The following is a 22,667-nucleotide window of genomic DNA, read 5'->3' as shown; positions in this document are numbered from 1 at the left end:
TCGCTGCAACACAACAAAATCTTTGGTATTAAATATTATGTGTGACGTACAATATCCAAAGATATTAGGTATTAAATTGGTTCCTTTGGAAGCACCCTGTGATGAGTTTGATGATGTGTAGTGAAAGTATTTTGCTTTCCTTTCTTTTATACAGGAAATTTTAACGGTCGATAAACACCCGCGTGGGGATATAAAAAGCATTAGCAATTGATAAATCCCCGCATGTGAATATAGGATCTGATGGTGCGAGTTATGAAAGAGCAGAGTTTCTTTCTCAGTCAGTCTTTAGCAGTAACCATTCATGTTGAAATGGGCAGGTCACTCAACAATAATAATTTGACAGGACCATTGCCTGATCTTTCCAATTTGATCCTGTTGCGAACACTGTAAGTTTCCTTTACACGAATAAATAATCGACCTTTCTTCTTAAACATATATATGCATTTTGAATATACACAAGTTTATTTTGTTACAGCTATTTACAAAACAACAACCTGAACGGTACTGTTCCGGAGTGGCTATCTCGCCTCCAAAACCTTCAAGAGTTGTACGTTTCCCAAATTCTCGTTGTTTATTATGTATTTTTTCCAAGTTGATATTCAAAGTAAAGTGCAAATAATTGTGTTTTTTTAATTGATTACCACAGGAATATAGAGAATAATAATTTCAGCGGTGTAATCCCTGCACAACTTCTCCACAATTGTTCGTTGAAATTCAAGTAATCCTATCTTATTTTATATTCTTTATGTTTTAACAAAAGTCACGTTTTAAGATTTTGAAGATGAGAAATTTCTTTAGTAATTTTTACAATACATGACCAAGTTCAAATTTAGCTTACTGCAAAACGTTTATGGAAAATTTCTTTCTTTGGTATGTTGCAGTTACTCTGGAAACCCATACCTCCGTATGGATAAGAGGGAGTGTTTTGCACATAATTCAAACAAGAATAAATTGAAGGTTATTGTCGGAACAACGTTAAGCGGAATTCTGATCATCGCTTTAGCGTTAATGGCGGGTATCGCGGTCTATCGCAATAAATGCAGGGGGAAAAAACAGCGTGCTTCCAAAGGAACCAAAGGAACAAATTTCCCAAGAAACAAAATCTTCTTTATTAGATATTAGGTGTGAGGTACAATATAACAAATCTCCTAAGGAAGTACACAAAAAAAAAGTTGATAACGAAGTGACAAAAATGTGTATTATTATAATTCACAAGTGGATCGGTTATCAAAAGTACAGTTGTCCTCTCTGTAGATCTCCCACATTCTAAACACTGCATGTTTTCGAGATCCTCTATCATCAAGAATATGAAGTTTGATTTGCTGGTAATTGTTACTATTTCCTCCTGGTCAAATCGAATGAAACGACAAAGTCCATTGTGAAAAAGCTTACCGTAGATTCAGGAAGATTTTTCATTGGATCTGGGCAGGCTTCTTAGTTGCAATTTCTCATTATTTAGTGAATCATTTCACGTTTTATGGGTAATCTCATTATTTATATTTAGTTTCTTTGCATGTTGTCAGTTCTCTTATGCCGATTCACTTGTTTAATATTGATTTTCGGATATTGTACGTCACACAATAATATTTAATACCAAAGATTTTGCTGTGTTGCAGCGATGGATTTTGTTCACATGCACTCTGAGTACAAGGGGAGGAAATGAGATTTATGTTTTCATTATTGGAACGAAGCAAGCCACCCCCGATCGGAACGAAGAAGTAATGAATGCTCTGCCACCCCCGGGCCGCCCCGCCCCGCCCGACTGGCGGCAGGTCGATTCCCGGAATCGACCCGCCGCCGGTCGGGTGGGGTGGGGCGGCCCGAGGGTGGCGCTGTCGCGCACAGTGGCACCCCCGGGCCGCCCCACCGGTTGGGTGAGGCAGGGTAGCCCGGGGGTGGCAGAGCGCTCATTACTTCTTCCTTCCGATCGGGGGTGGCTTGCTTCGTTCCGATAATGAAAACATAAATCTCATTTCCTCCCCTTGTACTCAGAGTGCATGTGAACAAAATCCATCGCTGCAACACAGCAAAATCTTTGGTATTAAATATTATGTGTGACGTACAAAACATAAATCACATACTCATCATTATCGCTATAAATCACATAATATTTATAGGAAAAAACTCATGATCGTACATATATTCACATGGTTATAAAAAAAACTCTGCATCGTACATTTTCCTAGAGCATTCTATATTTTTCAGCATTTTATATTTTTCTTATGTAACACTCACGATAAAACACATCCCTAACAACAGACTAATTACAACGCGGCGCCCATTATTTACGTTTGGGAAAAGCTACAATATAGATAATGGATGGCTATAGAGAGTTACTTAAAGCGGTAACTAATGCGCTGGCCTGTAGTCTCTTCTGGAATCAATACACATTCTCCACATTACCTGTCACTTGCTTTCGTTCTGCGATTGGGTTCCTGCTTTTCTCCCCCATCTCTTTAACGAAGGTGCTCAAGTTATTAAAAGATGAGCCTCCCGGGACAACTGCCTTCGTTGCATATCCCTTCAGTTTGAGGGCGTTCTTTCTCAACTGCTCTCCTTTGGTGGTTGTCATCATTACCCTCACAATACCCTCCACTTCTTCTTTTGACACCACCTTCTGCTCACCCACCTCCACTCCTTCAAAATTCAGGCCGACCTCCCACACATCCTGGGCGAATCTACAGTTGAGATACTGATCGGCAAAATAAGGGAGACCCACCACAGGAACTCCCATGCTTATGCTCTCCAAAGTAGAGTTCCATCCGGCGTGAGTGAGGAATAATCCAACGGATGTGTGGGCAAGCACTTTAACCTGAGGCGCCCACCTTACAAGCAGTGCCCGATCTTTGGTTCTTTCTTCAAATCCATCCGGCAAAACAGCAGGCTTCCCATCTTCAATATCCGAGCGGAGAACCCACAAGAATGGCTGCCCGCTACCCTCGAGCCCTAGCGCCAGCTGCTGCAGTTGCTCCTGAGACTTGACAGCTATACTGCCAAAGGAAACGTATATGACAGATGCTGGCTGTTGCATATCCAGCCATGCCAAGCACCTCTCGTCCTCCTCCAAAAGACTGGTGGTGGAATCCTTTCCATGTAAGAAATTAGGAAGGAAAATAGGTCCTATGGCCAAGGCAGGACATCCATTCAAAGACAGGGCCGTTACAGCATCGCTCCCTTCCAGCTCCTCAAACGTGTTCACCAGTACGTAGTCCCCTTTACTCGCAAACTTTGATTCATGCAGGAAAACATTCAAAAGAATGTCTGCCGGATCTTGAGCGCGATAGAAGGACATCAAATCAGTTGGCCTCAAAGGTGGGAGATTACCCGGAAGACAAGTGATCACCTTCCCTGGATTGTTCGCTTCGCTTACTGCACTTTCAAAACGGCCCAACCACGCTCAAGGATATTAGTTATCGCACATGTAAAACGTATGTCAACCAGCAACTGATGAGACATTACCGAACCCAAAGAAAAACCGACCTTAAGTAAAAAAACAAAAAAAATGCCCAAAAAAAAACAGTATGTCAACTAGCAACTTAGGTGGAAATGGAGTATGGTGCTTACTTTTAACAGGAATATGTCCCTGAGACATGAGGAATTCAGTGTAGAGCTGGCAAACCGAAGCGGCAGCACAAAAGGGCCAGAAGATAACCCTCGGCACTTTCATATTCGTGGCAACTTGCTCCGTGCAAGACATGAACGAATCTGTGACGATGCATGTGATGGGTGGAAATGAATATTTGCCATCATCAGCTATATCGCCGCTGCTGCGAATGAGTTGCTCCAATGCGGGGCTCAATTTTTGCATTGCAAGGAAATACTCGCCGAGGTTGGAGAGGCGGCCGTGGTCGGGCGGTAAGCCATCGGGAATACACAGAAAACGAATTTTCGACCTTCGCTGCTCCAACTCAGTGGAAACACCTGAAATAATAAGAGAATTGGTGTTTCGCGCAGAAGCTTTGACCATTTGTTTAAAGACCCACTCAGTATTGACAAATGTGATGAAAAATCCACGTAGAGTGAGCAACTGCGTCAAATTCATGAGAGCGTTAACATGACTTTGCGCAGGAAATGGCACAATCACTGCGTGCAAAGCGCAATCGTTTTCGATACTCATTGTATGCACCTTATTCTTTCTCTTTCTTTCTGTTTTTACTCGACTGCACACCAAACCTTGAAGTTCCGATAAAGTGTGAGTCGAATATATTTATAGCGATAATGGTGAGTATGTGGCTTTATTTCGGCCAGCGCACCAGGCTTCTGTGATTTATAGCGATAATGATGAGTATGTGATTTATGTATTGTACGTCACACATAATATTTAATACCAAAGATTTTGTTGTGTTGCAGCGATGGATTTTGTTAACATGCACTCTAAGTACAAGGGGAGGAAATGAGATTTATGTTTTCATTATCGGAACGAAGCAAGCCACCCTCGATCGGAACGAAGAAGTAATGAGCGCTCTGCCACCCCCGGGCCGCCCCGCCCCGCCCGACCGGCGGCGGGTCGATTCCCGGAATCGACCCGCCGCCGGTCGGGCGGGGCGGGGCGGCCCAGGGGTGCCGCTGTGCGCGGCAGCGCCACCCCTGGGCCGCCCCACCCCGCCCCGCCCGACCGGTGGCGGGTCGATTCCGGGAATCGACCCGCCGCCGGTCGGGCGGGGCGGGGCGGCCTGGGGGTGGCAGAGCGCTCATTACTTCTTCGTTCCGATCGGGGGTGGCTTGCTTCGTTCCGATAATGAAAACATAAATCTCATTTCCTCCCCTTGTACTCAGAGTGCATGTGAACAAAATCCATCACTGCAACACAGCAAAATCTTTGGTATTAAATATTATTGTGTGACGTACAATATCCGAAAATCAATATTAAACAAGTGAATCGGCATAAGAGAACTGACAACATGCAAAGAAACTAAATATAAATAATGAGATTACCCATAAAACGTGAAATGATTCACTAAATAATGAGAAATTGCAACTAAGAAGCCTGCCCAGATCCAATGAAAAATCTTCCTGAATCTACGGTAAGCTTTTTCACAATGGACTTTGTCGTTTCATTCGATTTGACCAGCAGGAAATAGTAACAATTACCAGCAAATCAGACTTCATATTCTTGATGATAGAGGATCTCAAAAACATGCAGTGTTTAGAATGTGGGAGATCTACAGAGAGGACAACTGTACTTTTGATAACCGATCCACTTGTGAATTATAATAAAACACATTTTTGTCACTTCATTATCAACTTTGTTTTTGTGTACTTAGGAGATTTGTTATATTGTACCTCACACCTAATATCTAATAAAGAAGATTTTGTTTCTTGGGAAATTTGTTCCTTTGATTCCTTTGGAAGCACCCTGTTTTTTCCTCCTGCATTTATTGCGATAGACAGCGATACCCGCCATTAACGCTAAAGCGATGATCAGAATTCCGCTTAACGTTGTTCCGACAATAACCTTCAATTTATTCTTGTTTGAATTATGTGCAAAACACTCCTTCTTATCCATACGGAGGTATGGGTTTCCAGAGTAACTGCAACATACCAAAGAAAGAAATTTTCGATAAACGTTTTTCAGTAAGCTAAAGCTGAACTTGGCCATGTATTGTAAAAATTACTAAGGAAATTTCTCATCTTCAAAATCTTAAAACGTGACTTTTGTTAAAACATAAAGAATATAAAATAAGATAAGATTACTTGAATTTCAACGAACAATTGTGGAGAAGTTGTGCAGGGATTACACCGCTGAAATTATTATTCTCTATATTCCTGTGGTAATCCATTAAAAAAACACAATTATTTCCACTTTACTTTGAATATCAACTTGGAAAAAATACATAATAAACAACGAGAATTTGGGAAACGTATAGCTCTTGAAGGTTTTGGAGGCGAGATAGCCACTCCGGAACAGTACCGTTCAGGTTGTTGTTTTGTAAATAGCTGTAACAAGATAAACTTGTGTATATTCAAAATGCATATATATGTTTAAGAAGAAAGGTCGATTATTTATTCGTGTAAAGGAAACTTACAGTGTTTGCAACAGGGTCAAATTGGAAAGATCAGGCAATGGTCCCGTCAAATTATTATTGTTGAGTGACCTGCCCATTTCAACATGAATGGTTAATGCTAAAGACTGACTGAGAAAGAAACTCTGCTCTTTCATAACTCGCACCATCAAATCCTATATTCACATGCGGGGATTTATCAATTGCTAATGCTTTTTATATCCCCACGCGGGTGTTTATCGACCGTTAAAATTTCCTATATAAAAGAAAGGAAAGCAAAATACTTTCACTACACATCATCAAACTCGTCACAGGGTGCTTCCAAAGGAACCAATTTAATACCTAATATCTTCAGATATTGTACGTCACACATAATATTTAATACCAAAGATTTTGTTGTGTTGCAGCGATGGATTTTGTTCACATCCACTCTGAGTACAAGGGGAGGAAATGAGATTTATGTTTTCATTATCGAAACGAAGCAAGCCAACCCGGATCAGAACGAAGAAGTAATGAGCGCTCTGCCACCCCCGGGCCGCCCCGCCCTGCCCGACCGGCGGCGGGTCGATTCCCGAAATCGACCTGCCGCCGGTCGGGCGAGGCGGGGCGGCCGGGGGTGCCGCTGTGCGCGGCAGCGCCACCCCTGGGCCGCCCCGCCCCGCTCGACCGGCGGCGGGGCGGCCCGGGGGTGCCGCTGCCGCGGAGGGGGCGGGGGAGGGGGAGGGGGAGGGGTGGGCGGTGACGGTGGAGGGGTGGGCGGGGGGGCCGGGAGGGGGCGGTGGCGGGGGATGGGTGGGCGGGGTGGACGGGGAGGGGGCGGTGGCGGGGGGTGGGCGGGGGGTGGTTTCCATAAATAATATTTGATTACAATTATAATATCCATGTTGATATATATTTCGATGAATTTGAATGTTAGGATTACTTTAATGTTATATTAAAGATTTTATTTTTCTTGAAATTATGTTATTAGTTTATGATCCTCAATACATATAAATTAACCATAACACCAAAATCATTATAATTATTTAAAATTTTTATACTTGAGTATGACATTACAATAATTATGATAATAGAAAGTTAATATATATATATTTTTTTAATTCAGCATGACATTAAACCATTATGATAGAAAGTTAATTTATGATAGAATGTAATAAATTAACAAGATGATATTATGACAAATTAAAAAAAAAAAACTATGTTATAATCATAAAGATAATACTAATTTTTTAATTGTATTTTAATTAGATTATTGAATAAAATTAAAATCAAGAATAAAATTTAAGAACGATATTAAGATAAAAAGAAATAGGTTATCTATATATAAGGATGTAAAAATTTAAAGCTAAATTAATAATTAAATGTTATTAATGTTGGCATTATGGCTAGTTGAATAGTTGACATTGATGTCAATCTGATTTTTTCCTAATTTGTCCATGGGTTGGATGAATTGCCAATATTTGGTAATACTTGGTGTGTTGCAGATGTGTTCTTGAGCTGTATAAAGGTGGTACACATGTCTAGCAATTTGGTGAAGATGTTTGACAAAATTCTGGATAGAGTAAATATGTTGTTCCTCAAGTTAACACATCTCCACATGGAAGAGAACTAACATAAAGAGATGAATGCAACATCTTCACTGGGTTCCCCACTTTGTCTTCGTGATGATCATCTCAAGGACCCAGGATTATCCCGATGATGATACTTGTAGCTGAAGAAAATTAAAAATCAAGGGCCAAACCACTGAATTTCCCAAGGTAACGCATGCGATCGAGGGGGTTCAACGTCTAATTCGTCTTGTCAACAAAACCATCAACAAACCTATGGTTTTTCCTATGGAAATTCAAAGGTGGAGAGATTATAAATGCTCAAGGATATCAATCAGTTGTGTGTGCATTTTGTGTTATTTATTGATTTTCTTTGGCACTGAAAATCCTCATAAATATTTTGAATTATGTTTTGCATTGTTATGGGATAAGTGGTACTGTAATCTTCATGATGGTGATCTATTCTCATCTCACTAGTGTGAAAGTCTTTAGAATTTGAATATTCAATTGAAGTGCTATGCGAGATAGTAAAGGTGTGTATGAACCTGTACATCATTTAGTCTATTGCTATAAAGAATTTGAATTTGGTGTCTCCTCTATTGTGGATAAAGACAATATATTTTATTCACCTTTTGTCTTGGATCGATTAATGAAACTTGATTTTTGGAATGGTTGTACATAGAATATGTTTAGTCCTGAACAATTATTTGCTAAATATAGTCTCTAGAATCAACTAGCATGGTTGTGTGGTAGTCGATCTAGTGGTTTGTAGTTGATTAGATCTTTGTTGAAGGTTCATTTAGATAGAAATATCAATGTATTGTAAAGAAGAGATAGTTAGTTTGGTGCGATTGTAGGGAGGGGGGGGCGGGGTGGGCGGTGACGGTGCAGGGGTGGGTGGGGAGCGGCCGGGGGGGGGGGGGGGGGGGGGGGCTGGGTGGGCCGGGGAGGGGGGGGGCGGGGGTGGAGGGGGGTAGGGGGTGGGCGGGGGTGCGGGGGGGGCGGTAAGGGTAGGGGATGGGGGGGTGTAGGGGGTTGGGGGAGGGGTAAGGGGGGCGGCGCGGGTAAGGGGTATGGGGGGGTGTAGGGGGTAGGGGGTAAGGGGGGGTGCGCGGGTAGGGGGTAGGGGGTGGGCGGGAGTGAGGGGCGGGGGTTAAGGGTAGGGGGTAAGGTGGGGAGGGGGGGTGGGGGTGAGGGGGGGGGTAGGGGGTAAGGGGGGGTGCGCGGGTAGGGGGTAAGGTGGGGAGGGGGGGTAGGGGTGGGCGGGGGTGAGGGGGGGGGGGTTAAGGGTAGGGGGTAAGGTGGGGGGGGGGGGTGGGGGTGAGGGGGGGGGTTAAGGGTAGGGGGTTGGGGGGGGGTGCGGGTAGGGGGTTGGGGGTGGGGGTGAGGGGGGGGGTTAAGGGTAGGGGGTTGGGGGGGGGTGCGGGTAGGGGGTTGGGGGTGGGCGGGGCGGGGGGGGGTAAGGGTAGGGCGCGGGTAGGGTGTAAAAGGGGGGGGGGGATGCGGGGGATAAGGGTGGGGGGTTGGCGGGGGGGGAGGGGGGTAGGGGTGGGCACAGTGGGGAGGGGCGGCCGCGGGGAGGGGTTGGGGGGTGTAGGGGGTTTGGGGGGATGGGGGGGGTGGGGGGGTTTGGGGGGATGGGGCGCGGGAGTGTGGGGGGACGGTAGGGGTTAGGGTGAGGGAAGGGGAGGGGGACCGGGGGGGGGGGGGAAGCTTAGGAAGCTTCGTTCAAACAGAAAATTCAGCTGAAAACAAACATCTAGCATGGCATGCAAAGGATGGACCACGAAGAAATACAGAGTTGGCGAGCGAAACAAAGAGAAAACACAGATTTGATGGATGCAGGGAGTACAATAACTTGGTAATCATATCGAGGGATTTGTCATCATCATCATTTTCGGAGATTGGATCAGGCGTGTTACTTTAATTATTATTGTGTAGTGAATCTAGACAAGAGATCTCTCGTGAGAGGAATAAGTTAATGGGGCCGGGGCTTCAATGTAGTCATCAGGGGGTTGTGGGGGGCGCATGGGTAGGGGCTCGCCCATACTTGCCTAATTGTGCACTTAGCCTCATTATCCCTCACCTGACCTCCCGCTCGCCCATCGACCCGCCTGCCCGTTAGAGGTGGCTGGGCAATTCTGATTATACAAATAAAAAATTTATGGTATATTTTTGTTGTTAATTTAAGTTAATATGTTTTTTTATTCACTAATTTATGTGTTTTTTTTTAGGAAAATGGCATCAAGGAAAATTTCTGTGAATCTTTCTGGACCAAAGAGTCTTAAAGGCGTATCTTCAAAAAACATTGGTGAACGAACTCCACCTGAGCTCATGCCTACAAATATTTCAAGTGCTTTAAGTGATAAGAAGCTAATCTCAGATTGGAAAAGTTCAAAAGAGGTGAAATTTCCATCAAGAGTCTGGTATGTGAAAGAAAGAGAGAGCACAACTGTGATTTTCGCATTGATTTTTAAGTTAATTATTATTTTTTGAAAAAAAAAGTTGTTATTATTATTTTTTTGACATGAAATTCATAAAAAAAACTATTATTTGACCATTTTTAGTTAATATTTTTGTATAAAAATTGTGATTTTGACATGTTAATTCTAGCAAAAAATTATCAAAACGTTTAGTTTTTTTGTTATATTTATGTTAAAAATGGTTATTTTTATGTCCATTGTTAAAAAATGTTGTTTTTTAGAAACAATTATTTCATGTGGATTGAAAAATTAATTAAGGATGTATAAATATGTAGATTATCTAAAATTCAAACTATCGACTTTCTAATTTAAAAACGCAAAACAATAAAAACCCCACTAAAAAAAATAAAAAAATTAAGATAGAGAACAAGAAAATATGAATAAAATGACGACTTCAAAAACTATCAAATTTAGAAAATAATTTTTCACATTTCACACGCTAGAAAATTAAAAGTCAAAAAATAGGTCTTTTAAAAAAAGGGTGTGATGCAGAATACTCACTTTTTAAAATCAACATGAAAATCACTACCATTCTAAAACTTGATTTCATCCTTGAACATGAAAAAAAATTAAAGTTCCAAAAACCATGTTCTAAAAAAAACATGTGTATTCTGCATCACCACTTTTGAAAATCGGGTCATTTTTTTGCTACCTCTACGAAACGGGTAACAGTATCAGTTCCCGTTTCAAAGTTTACATTGTTTGAAACCGGACGATCATCCAAAACTCTTTTAGCTTCGTCTAAGAAGGGACAACGGTGGATGGCATGATCGCCTTCGCACAGTTTATAAGGAAATCAACATTTCCCTTTTTGTCCTTGGGCTTCACTTTCACTAGTTGATGGTGTGCTTTCAACTTGATCATCAGAGGTTGACGACACCGGGTTGTGCAAATGAGGAGACCAGTCCCTTAATATCCGAGGGATGGAAGGACAATCTCTGTGAAAGTGGTCTCCTTTGCAAATGACACATGGCGATTTAGGCCTGGTCGGTGCAGTGTGTGGATTTTCGTTAGACGACACTCGTTTTCCCCCATTCGCCTTTGGCTCCTTCTTCTTCTTCTCTTTCTTCTTCTTTTCCTTCTTCTCCTTAGGAACTTGACTTTTGGCTTTACCAGCCCCATCAAGCGAAGAGGAAGGAGGAGAGGAAAATTTAGAGGAAGTAGAAGGTTGGTGGGCAACTCTGGACTCGTCTAATTGCTGATTCGATTGTTCAGGAATAGTGGTGTTCTGAACAACATAGGTTGAGAAGAGCCATACAGGCAAACCAATTGTCAGCCCTGGAAGCGACAATGTGGCCATATGGGGTGCACCAACATCTCCGCAAGAGGAGAAGGGACTAGGATTTCCACCAAGGGGAATTCCTTGGTTGGTAGACTCCATTTTCTCAACCCAAGATCAACGTAGGAAAGGGGTATGAATATTCCGTTTAAAATAAATTCTTATACGCTTTGACACAACTTGTTTTTTCAGTTTTTAAGAGTCGAGAAAAGACAAAAGATGACTCTAGTCTCCTTCGATTTTTAATGAGCCTGAAGTGACAAGTGCTCAGATGGACCTTTTCCGTTAAAAAGTCTGAAAAGGAACGAAAGGGACTGCTCTGGAGGTCTAGGTAGAGGGAGTACCAAACCAATCGCAAAACTGCAGAATACTTTTTACAGTATGGCAGTCAATCTTCCCGAATGCCGTGTTCAGTGAATTGCGATCAGTAGGGCGGCCGACACGGCTTCCTATGGATAAATGATTTAAGCCTATAGGGGTCTCCCAAAATATACTCGACGGTACGTGGGAGCACAAGTCCGTACTGGCACTTATCGTCTCAAAGTGGAGGAATCACCCAACCATCAGTGAGGACAACAGTTACCAGGCTTTACGACACCAGAATACGTCTCTAGCCTAGACCTCTAAATGTTGTGCGTTAAGTTCCAAAGCGTTGTTAGATTCATTGAATTTATTTTAAGTTGATCTTTCTTATGAATTTTTCCTTTTGGGTTCACCACGAGATGTAGATGTAATTCCTAAAATGCAATCTAAAGATGATAAACAAACTTTTATCTCTTTTTGGCAATGAAAATCCTAGCTACTAGGGGAAAAGAAAGACACAATCTTTTCACAAAGAGAAAAGAGCACACTGTAAATGCACTTTCCTAAATCAAGCCAAACAGACTGTCTATATGCAAATGCACATGCATGTATTTGTTTTTCACTTTCTTAGTATTGATGCTAAAAAGAAAGTCGATGTACAAATCTGAATTTGCTTTCAAGCGACAAACACAAACAAGCTTCTTTTCGAAATCAAAAGGTAGAGATGATTACGACACTTTATGATTTTGAAATAAATACTCGTTTTGACACTAGAAAGTCACAAATTCAAACCAAAGGCAATAGTAAAAGCATAATCGACTATCAACAGCAAATAAACTTTCTCCTATGATCAAAATCGACACTTGCGATAGATCTAAATCAAAGGATGACAATACGATTATTATACTTTTGCAATGGAAAACTGTAAACGACTCACCAAACAGACAAAAACATCTACAGTTCTTTTGTACAAATGAGGCGGAATATCAGTAAGGAAAAGGGGTTTGAAACAGTCATATACTGATCACAGGCTGCAAAATTCAGTGACAAAACTGGAAAGAATGAAACACAAGAACCTCAGCTGCATAGGGCTAGGCTGATCAGCGCACCTGTAACACAGAGAAACTGCATTGCAGCGCAGGTTGCCCTTTCGGGAAGTGTGTTGAAATGCAGGATCTCTTCACAGTGCCTGCGCTGGGCTAGAAGCGAGAATTCTATCCGGGTTCTGGGTCAGTTTTCAGTTTAGTCTTTGGTTTTTGGCCGAGTAAAAGCAATCAGTAATGCACAATCAGGGGTAGATCTAAGGAGGGTCTAAGAGCTATCACAAGGGCAATCAGATAGTCTATGAATCAGCTATTCAAATCATAAACATATCTAGTGAATGGATTGAAGCAGCAGATGTCTACTTTGCATTTGTTATGGCAAATGCATTTCGAATGCTACTTATAAGTTTATGAAATAAACAACAAGAGATACACAAACAAACTAATTAGACAATCGTCCCCAGTGGAGTCGCCATTTTGTTACCGGGAAAAGTGTCTATTTAGAACTACTCTATCCCACTAAGGTGTGACAGCTGCCTTAGAAACAAACAGAGAAAACTACTTTTGTATTTCCTTTATGAACTATAAATAAAGAGGAATAGGAAGAACCAACCTGTGTCTTGCGCTAATCCTTTGATCCAATCCCTCTCCTCTTTGACAGCTTCCAGCTACCTGCTCCCTTACTTGCCCAGCTTCACCAAGTACCTGTAAGATCACAGAAGAAGAAAACTATACAAAGACATGGATCTATATTCATAAATAACTTAGGATCAGATTTAAGTTAACCATACAAATGTAACAAGCATAAATGATACAAAAGCATGGAGGAGAAACTCAAATAGTTTTTATTGATATACAAGAAGATCCAGGAGGAGTTACAACCGATGATTCCTGACCCAGCATCAACCTCCCAGCAAAGAAGCCCCTCTTCACCTCCAACAAAGCATAGATCACCCAATTCTTTGATATGTGTCTCAAAACCAACAACAATTCCTTACAATGTGCAAAATTCCAGCCTCTGGATCTCTGGGATGAGGGATCCATATATAGATGTATGCAAGGAGGATGAGTCAGCTTGTGATTTGATTAGTGGCTTCTCTCTGTCAGTTCTTGCTTCCACTTGGAGACTGAAGGCCTCTTACTCATCCTTGGTCGAATTCAGTGAGGCAAGTGTCATAGGAGAAGATTCTGGAAGCTTCCATTGTCTCTCCACCTCGCGGAATGACACTTCCATTTGTCATTTCCCGCTCAACGCACCCTGATAGTGCATTTAGGTGCGTTGCAACGCACCTAGCCAGTGGATTTAGGTGCTATGCAACGCACTTAGCTAGTGGAGCAGCTGAAATGATCATGTTTTGACTTATTCTGAGCAGTTTCTGGTGGAGAACTTCTGGGAGAAGCTGTAATTTGTTGACCTTGTTCCTTTAGGGGTTAGAACAACACTTTTAGGGACTTGGGAGCCCTTGGTTTATGGAGATTTCATGCTTGGAGCTGCAAGGCACAAAAATGTCTATAACACTTAACTCCTTCATGAGATACAATATGACCCAAATATTCCACCTCCTGGACTCCAAAGAAACATTTGGATCTTTTGGCATATAATTGTTTCTCCTCCAACAGTTGTAGCACCCTGTCAACATGTTCAACATGATCCTTCCAAGACTTGCTGTAGATAAGTATATCATCAAAAAATACTAACACAAATTTTCTAAGGAATGGTTTGAAAATTAAATTCATCAAACCTTGAAATGTTGAAGGTGCATTGGTAAGGCCAAAAGGCATGACCAAAAATTCATAATGACCCTCATGAGTTCTAAATGCTGTTTTCGGAATGTCTTCAATCTTCATTTTGATTTGATGATATCCTGAACGAAGATCCAACTTGGTGAAGTAAATTGATCCATGCAATTCATCCAGTAATTCATCAATGACAGGAATGGGGAACTTATCTTTAATAGTGAGCTTGTTGAGCTCCCTATAATCTGGACACATGCGCCATGATCCATCCTTCATGTGCACCAATACTACTGGAGCAGAGAAAGAACTTTGACTCGGTTGAATTATACCAGCCTCTAGCATTTCTGCAACCATATGTTGAATTTCACTTTTTTGGACATAGGGATATCTGTACGGCCTGATGTTTGGAGGAACACTTCCTGGAATCAGATGAATAGCATGATCATGATCACTCATAGGTGGGAGACCTTTGGGAGTCTCAAATACCTTGGAATGATTATCCAGGACTTTTTGGAGATCTGGAGAAATAGATGATTCTAATGTGGAAACATCTAGCGAACATAATTGTGCAATTACACCCCTTTGCTCATTTTTTAGAAGCTTTGTCATACCATTAGAGCTGATTATCTTTCCTGGTTTCCCTGCAATACCCCTTAATTCAACTTCCTTTCCTTCCACAGAAAATTTGATGAAAAGTTCTTGAAAATTAAAAGCTATTGTACCCAAGGATTGTAGCCATTGGACTCCTAGTATAACATCATTACCTCCCATTGGAATGGAAAGCATTGGGCTAGTCAATACATATTCTCCCATGGATAGCTTGATATTATAGCACTTTCCAGAGCAATTTATTGTTCCTCCATTTGCAATCATCACTTGACACTCTGGTGCTGGATATAGGAAGCAATTCAATTCTTTTGCTACCTTACAATGAATAAAATTGTGGGTGCTTCCTGAATCAATCAACACTATCACCTTTTTCTTCTTGATTTGTCCTTCTATCTTGATGGTTTGAGGAGTGGTAATTCCCGCCAATGCATTACAATATATGGTCGGATTTATTTGTTCTTCATCTAGGCTTTGTTCCTGGAGCATATCCTGTTCTTTTGACCTTTCTTGCTCCTTTTCTTCTTCCTCTTCACAATCTATGTAGAATAATTTCTTCTCAGCACACTTATGACCTTTAGTGTATTTGCTATCACAACTATAACAAAGCCCTTTTGCTCTTTTTTTCTTCCAATTTTTGTGGTGTCAACCTTATAGGTTGTGGAAGACTAGGGGCAACTGCACTTCCGTATTTATAGTTGTGAGTGGTATGCTTCCTGGTTGCCATAGTTTTGTTTTCCATTTTTCTTGCTAACCTGAATGCCTTCTCTAATGAATCAGGTTCCCAAAGTCGAACATCATGTTGGATATTATCCTTTAAAGACCCTATGAACACATCAATCCTATGCTGCTTTGGAATATCTTTTACCGTTATGTTCAATTTTTGGAACTCCTCAATGTGCTCCATTATTGGACCCTTTTGTTTGAGACTTATCAATTGGCTAAAAAAAGTGTTGCTTTTTGTATCCTCATAATGTGCTATCAATTCTTCCGTAAAAATTGCCCAAGTGATAAATTGTTTACGAGAACAAAGCCATTGATACCATACAAATTGATTTGGTTCCAAATATAAAGTTGCCATACGTACCTTTTGTGTGTTTTGCACATTATTGAGATCGAAGAACTGCTCCATCTGTAATATCCATGTGGCGGGATCCTTGCCATCAAACTTCCTCATATCGATTTTTGGAATATGGTGGGTCTTCGATCCAACATTAGAGTCTATGGAATCATGATTAACATTCCTTTTGTTCACATCATGAGTTTCCTTTACAACCTTTTCACCATTAGTAAGTATTTCTTGTAGAAAATTTGTCAAATCTGTCTTCAAATCTGCCATGTCTGTCTTCAAATCTGTCCTCAAATCTGTCTTCAGATCATCCATCTTAGCTTCCATGCCCTTTATGTTAGATTCCACGCCATTTATCTTAGCATCTGTTAGCTTTTGTGAGCGTGACATTTGTTGCACTTGTTCTTGTAATTTTGATATATCATGTAGCATTTCTTCCTCTTCTTCCTGAGTCATGCTAGAGCTTTCAGGTTCCTTACTAGGTGTTTGCATTTTCTTTCCTCGGGGCATCAGTTACCGATAATAATGCTTTACTATGCCCTTTCAATTCCTTCAAACCAAGCTTATGCAAAAATAAAAAATAAAAACTACACACCTTTTTTTACTTTGTAGAAGCCTGATATTGAATCTGATGTATCTCTGTAATTTCAAATCATCCAGTTCTGAAATTGTGACCTGTAGTAGTCTTCTATGTCCTCTTTCCAATGCCACTAGTCTGATCCAAATTGGGTTCTCCAAGAAAGAGTTATGCACAATCTCCCGCAGTGACCTGATTATAGACTAGTTCAGTAGAGCGAACTTGTATGAAGTTCCACGTGTCACTGTTTCAACCTTTGACTCTGAAAAATATATAAACAAAAACTACAGTCCGTTCTCTTCTGTACCTTCTTACGAAATTTCAATCCGATGCTCAGAAAGAAAGTTATGACGATTTTCCCTAGGTCACCTGTTTTGAGTGTAATTCAGGAGTCTGCAAAAAGACCAACTTTCTGAGATCATATCTCCGAAAATATCACGCGAAAAGCTCTGAAATTTGGACCCAAGGTTCAGCACGATTTCTTCTCAAATGGGTTTTTTTTGCGACTTTTGAAACATCACAGAAAAAAAGTTATAGCGCAAATGCCACGATGACCTGTTTGGAGCAGTGAAACCCTAGAATCCAAAGCTCTGATACCAAATGTTATGAAACCAGCTCAAGAAAAGATAGAAAAGATAGATCAACGCCTTAGAATTCAGCCTCTTCAAGGGGGAAACCTCCTTTACATTACATAAATGAACAATTCTTGGATGATTCAAATGACAAAACCTCCTTTCTATATATAGGAGTCTATGGAGTCACAATATAATCCAGCCGACCTAACAATAATAATATAAAGCCACAAAAATAACAATAGAGGGACTCTATGGGCACATTAATAACAATATGGGGGCAATGGGGGCACAATAATATAAATAAGGGGTATAACTACAATAGTAATGGGGTAATTACTAGTATTATAGGGACCCAACAGATTTCTACTTCTCGAAACAGTACGATTCTATCCATGTGAATGAATGTGTTGAAGTCGAACATGGTAGAAACCACTTGATTACCAGTCATTGATGTAAACGGTTAACAAGTGTGAGAGAAACCACTAGTAATTTCAATGGCTCTCAAAGTACTCAGTACAATCCATGAAATGTGAATAGATGTGTTGATGTCAAACATGTCACGGAATCCTTTGATCGAAGGTCAATGATGCAACCTGTTGTCGAAGGCGAGAAACCTGCCATTGAGGCATGCAGATTCCAAGGTACTGACGATTTCTAGATCATCTTCCTAGATAATGAGCTGAAGTTTAGAAAGCGATCCGTCGTAGGCAAGCCCACAACACGAAATCATAGATCAAGTTTGAAGAAATATAGTTGCAAGGACTGACTCAGGGATGTTCAAGATGGATGAAAGATATTTTGCAGATGAATGGTTTATTTGCACTGACCTCTTGAACACATAACGACACTACAGATGGTTTGGTGACAATTGACCCAAAGCTAATAACCAGAAACCGGTTGAAGACTTTCAATATGGTTTGATTAACTGTTAGGCAAAGGATTTCCCAACCCAGGTGAACAAAAATTGTTGTGTTCAAGAGTGGTTAAATGTTTTTCTAAGACACAAAGTATGACAAACAGGTTCATTTTTCTCTCTTTCCCCCACCATTTCTGGCAAGTACCTATTTATTTTTGACAAGCTTGAGGAGGATAACATTTGCTTGATTATAAGCTCATCCTTCGGATGAGTCCAACTTAGTTTAAATTCGAACCCTAAGAAGGAGTGGTCCGTTCCTGTTTGTAATTGAACAGGTCCTTTACTGTTAAATTTTAACGAGTCCAGTATAGGAGAAACTCAGTGTTTTTCAATTTTAGGGAGTTAGAAGAAAAACTTAAGAAAACTCCATGGTTGTCCTTTTTCATAAATTTGTGTCTCCCAAGCCCGAAAAAGTATAAAATAATACTTGAGAGAACTTCTTGACCATTATGATCAAGAAGTACTTTTCATCATTAGTGTCTCTGATCCGAAAAAGTAAAAAAGCGACCAAAGACATGTCATTTTATAACCAATATCGAATTTGAAACGACAAAAATTTGGCAATCTTTTCATGTTTATACGGTCAGAAAAGAGCTGTAAGTGAACCATCTTTTTAATTCCATTTTAGCAAGCTTAAAAAGAAAAGCTCGGCAATCTTTTCATATTTTAGGAGTCAGAAAAGAGCTTAAAGATGACTCTAATGTTTTTTGTCGAAAATGATCAATTTTGCTTGAAAAATCCGATATCCTGCACAAAAATTCAAACATTACTCATACCTGTTTAAAAATAAATAAAGATGCTTCAAAAGTTACCTCTTTAAAGTGAAAAATAAACAAATTAAAAATTCATTTATTCAAAAAAGCTTATAAAAAGAGCTTTTGTAAATTCATTTTTACTGTTTGACTTCAGAGTGAGAAAGAGAGCTTTTGGGTAAGAAACTTCCCGTGAAGATTGCAGAAAATACGTCCGTTGGAATCGAACACCATTACCCCCAGGTAATCCACATCACTTTAATCTTGCATTTCAACTGTTTGAATTTTGTTTTTAGGTTTTTATTTTGATTTTTAGGAAGAAATTTGTTTAAAAGTCCGCTTGTGGGGGTCCGCAGGCGCATCATGCGAAACCTGCGGACCCCAACTTTTTCCCACACAGGAAAAAGCCAGGGGCCTGCACCTGCTGTTTGGGCAGAGTGCAGACCTTCACACTGTCTCTAACTAGAGAGTGCGGTCACCGCAACATAGGTTTTAAAATTCCAAATTCTTCAAATTCCGCCCAAAAACTTTGATTTAAAAAATTCTAATCTGCCTTTTCTTTCAATGTAGGGTATACACCATGCTTAGTTGGCGGGAACGGGAGCACGAGGATGTGGACCTCGCCACAATTAATCATCAACCTTCGATAGATGCATTGAAGGCATGCAGGTTATTTAAATTCTGGGCCATACCTGGCATGAGGGCCCAAGTAGACTTTCTGCAGTGGCTGGTAGATAAGTGGAGTGTACAGGACTAGTGTTTCTTTATTGGTGGCCACCAGCTCGAAATGGAGCCAGAGGACATTTAATTTTTGACTGGTTTGCCTAAGAGAGGTGAATAATTGACTCTATTCGGGACTAGGCCATGTGGTCAGTTTGTCGATAGTCTCTGCCAAGAGTTTTGTAACGACTAAACCAAGGAAAAAGGGATTGATATCAAAACCATCTCCTGTCCTGAACTCAAAGTGATTACATTTAATGTCACCAGACTCTGCGGAAGCGCAGCACTACATATGGCCACCAGATCCCAAATGCGGATGGAAGTAGACTGTTTTCGAGGCACCATCTTCAACTAGTGCGAAGCTGTGTTGGCTAATGTAAAAGGCCAACTGACTAGAGCAAAGAACGGACAACTGAAAAACTTTGGATATGGTTTCTTAGTTGTGAGCTTTGGTCTAGAGAGGATCCCAATGTTGGTCCCACAACATCTTTTCGTTGAAGCTGGACTTCCCCGAGAGCCCAAGCTGATGCGTTGGGTTGTAGTTATGGCCCGTCATCCTGAGGAGGGTTCAGAGGTTGTTCGATTTCCTCCTAAGTATTTTCATTGGTTAGAGAACCAAATTTTTGCTATTCAGGATTTTACTTATGCTGGGATGGATTATCGTGGAGACCCAGACATGGCTCTTCCACCAAGAGAGCAATGGGATGACTCAGGTAAAATCATTTTCAACATTTTCTAATTTTTTTTTTTTTTTTTTGTTTTTAAATCGTCCCAAAATTGATAGTAAAAAGTTTCAAATGCAGATGTAGGTCCACGACGACTAGCCAGTCTCCGGCCCTATGAAAGGAAATAGCCAGCTGCAGCAGCACCAGCCCCACGGGACGAATCTATAGAGACCCTGGCCGAATTGGAAAACCATATAGAGTGTTTGACAATAGACATTCTAGAGACTAGCATAGATGAAATTCCTCTTAGGCTACAACGCTATGTGATTGGGGTCCTAGGACCTTTCAGAAGGTTCCTTTGTAGGGTGGCCCGTGCAGTGGTTTCTTATCGTGATCATCACTAGTGATAGGATGATCGCCTTTTGTAGACTCATATGACATTTTTGCTTTTTGTACTATCATTTTTGTCGATCATAAGGTGCTTTTCAACCTATGATCGAAGACGATGTATATTTGACACACCTCTATGCTATGTTATATCACTATTACTGGCTATCTTGTAAAACATGTTATGGAATGATTTTAAATTTACCGTTTGATTATTTCAAATGTCTACTTAACATTCAAGAAGCAATTGCATCTGCTAATGTATTTAAATATCTTGGAATATGCTGATATTCAATATAGTCAAATTCACATTCCAAGAGACGAACTCTCAAAAATAATCTTAATAACACTGGATCTCTAATGGCATAAACTCTATTAAGCTGCAATACAACGAGTTCTGAATCTAACCTCACAATCAGACTCCGAATCCCAAATGAAATGGATTCAGATAATAACTTAATCACTGCACTAACTCTGTAATGTTGTTCGTTGTTTGGCCGAGGCTTACCCCATGCATAGATACCAACTCATCAGAGGGTGAATAGATAACCTAAGCTACGAAAGAAATGCTCTGTGTATTACGACAAGCACCATCAGTGAAACCAATATATGTTTGAAGAGACGTCGACATCTGCAATATCAAGAGTAAAATCAAGATAAGCAGGGATAATGAAAAAGACACTCTCTAAACTAAGCACACTTTTCTAATCTAAAACACACCAGCTAGAAAGAAAACTAACCTAACTAAAATCTCCACACCCAGATTTAAGCATAATATCTCTTCAGGTAAAGACCATTTCTGGGTTTACCTAAAGAGACACCGTCAAAATCTACCAATTCATAGGCCCCTATTGCCAGCTTTCGCTTAACAACATAAGGACCATGCCACATGGGTACGAATTTTCCAGTGCCTAACTTATCATTTGCTTGATCGTACAGTAAGACTAGGTCTCCTTCCGAAAAATTATGAGGTGTAACATTTCGATCATACTGAGCTTTAATACGTTTGGCATGAGTTTTGATTGCTAGTGTAGCATCACGTCGATTCTCATCTAGCTGAGCCAAGTACAAAAAACATATCTCCTCTTCGGAAGTGGCTGGAAGTAATTCTATGGCGATTTGCAATGACGGGATTTCGCATTAAATGGGTAACACAACTTCCAAACCGTAAACTAGTTGGAAAGGAGTGAAACCAGTTGATGTTTTTACTGAGGTTCGATACACCTAAAGAGTTGAAAATAACATGTTATGCCAATTCGACCTATGAATCCCAATGATTCGTCGAATCATAATGACTAGAACTTTGTTGATGGCTTCAACCAGACCATTAGCCTGTGGGTAATATGGAGTAGAACTATCATGATGCAGGCCAAGTTGGTCTGTTAGTTCAGTCATCATAATATTTCGAAAATGACGCCCATGGTCAGTGATAATTGCTTGTGGAACACCGAACCTAGCAATTATATGATTGAAAATGAAAATCGCAGCATTTTTGCCGTCTGCCGAAAATGTAGGCATCACCTAGGCCCACTTGGTAAAATAATCTACCGCAATGATGATATATGCATGCCCCTCGGCCGAGTGAGGGTTACATGTAATAAAATCAATACCCCATTTTGCAAAAGGACCGACAGAATTTATAGGGTGGAGAGGAGCAGGTGGAGCACGCATCTTTCGATCAAAAATTTGGTAGTTGTGGAATTTTTGGACCGCGTTAATACAATCTTGAAACAAAGATGGCCAAAAATAGCCAGCACGCAATATCTTTTGGGCTGTGGCAAACCCAGACATATGACCGCCACACGCTCCAGAGTGACAGTCATTTAGAACCCTTTCAACTTCCTCATGAGTTAAACAACGTCAGAAAACAGAGTCCGCCCCACGACGATAAAGTGTATCTCCAATAATTTTGTATTGTTGGGATTGGAATCATATTTTCCGACGTTGAGATCTTGAAATTTCAGGCCGAAAGGATTGGGTTTGGAGATAAACTATGATATCTCCAT

The 22,667-nt window shown here is 40.8% G+C and overlaps 1 protein-coding gene across 1 annotated transcript; it reads right to left on the bottom strand.

Moving 5' to 3' along the window:
• Nucleotides 1–2,142: 2,142 nt before the first annotated feature.
• On the bottom strand, nt 2,143–4,186 carry LOC149144279 (7-deoxyloganetin glucosyltransferase-like). The gene is made up of 2 exons (XM_089447270.1): nt 3,565–4,186; nt 2,143–3,369 (listed from the first exon to the last, which is right to left on the bottom strand). The coding sequence occupies exons 1-2, from the start codon at nt 4,115–4,117 to the stop codon at nt 2,381–2,383; spliced, it is 1,542 nt and encodes a 513-aa protein (XP_089303396.1). The 5' UTR covers nt 4,118–4,186; the 3' UTR covers nt 2,143–2,380.
• Nucleotides 4,187–22,667: the final 18,481 nt, after the last annotated feature.

Source organism: Pinus tabuliformis, chromosome X (genome assembly GCF_031772625.1).
Source record: "Pinus tabuliformis cultivar Carrire ecotype Pingquan chromosome X, CPIR1, whole genome shotgun sequence".
In the NCBI taxonomy this organism is placed as follows: domain Eukaryota; kingdom Viridiplantae; phylum Streptophyta; class Pinopsida; order Pinales; family Pinaceae; genus Pinus; species Pinus tabuliformis.
The sequence above is the reverse complement of the archived record's forward strand: the minus strand, read 5'-3'. Positions and strand labels throughout refer to the sequence as shown.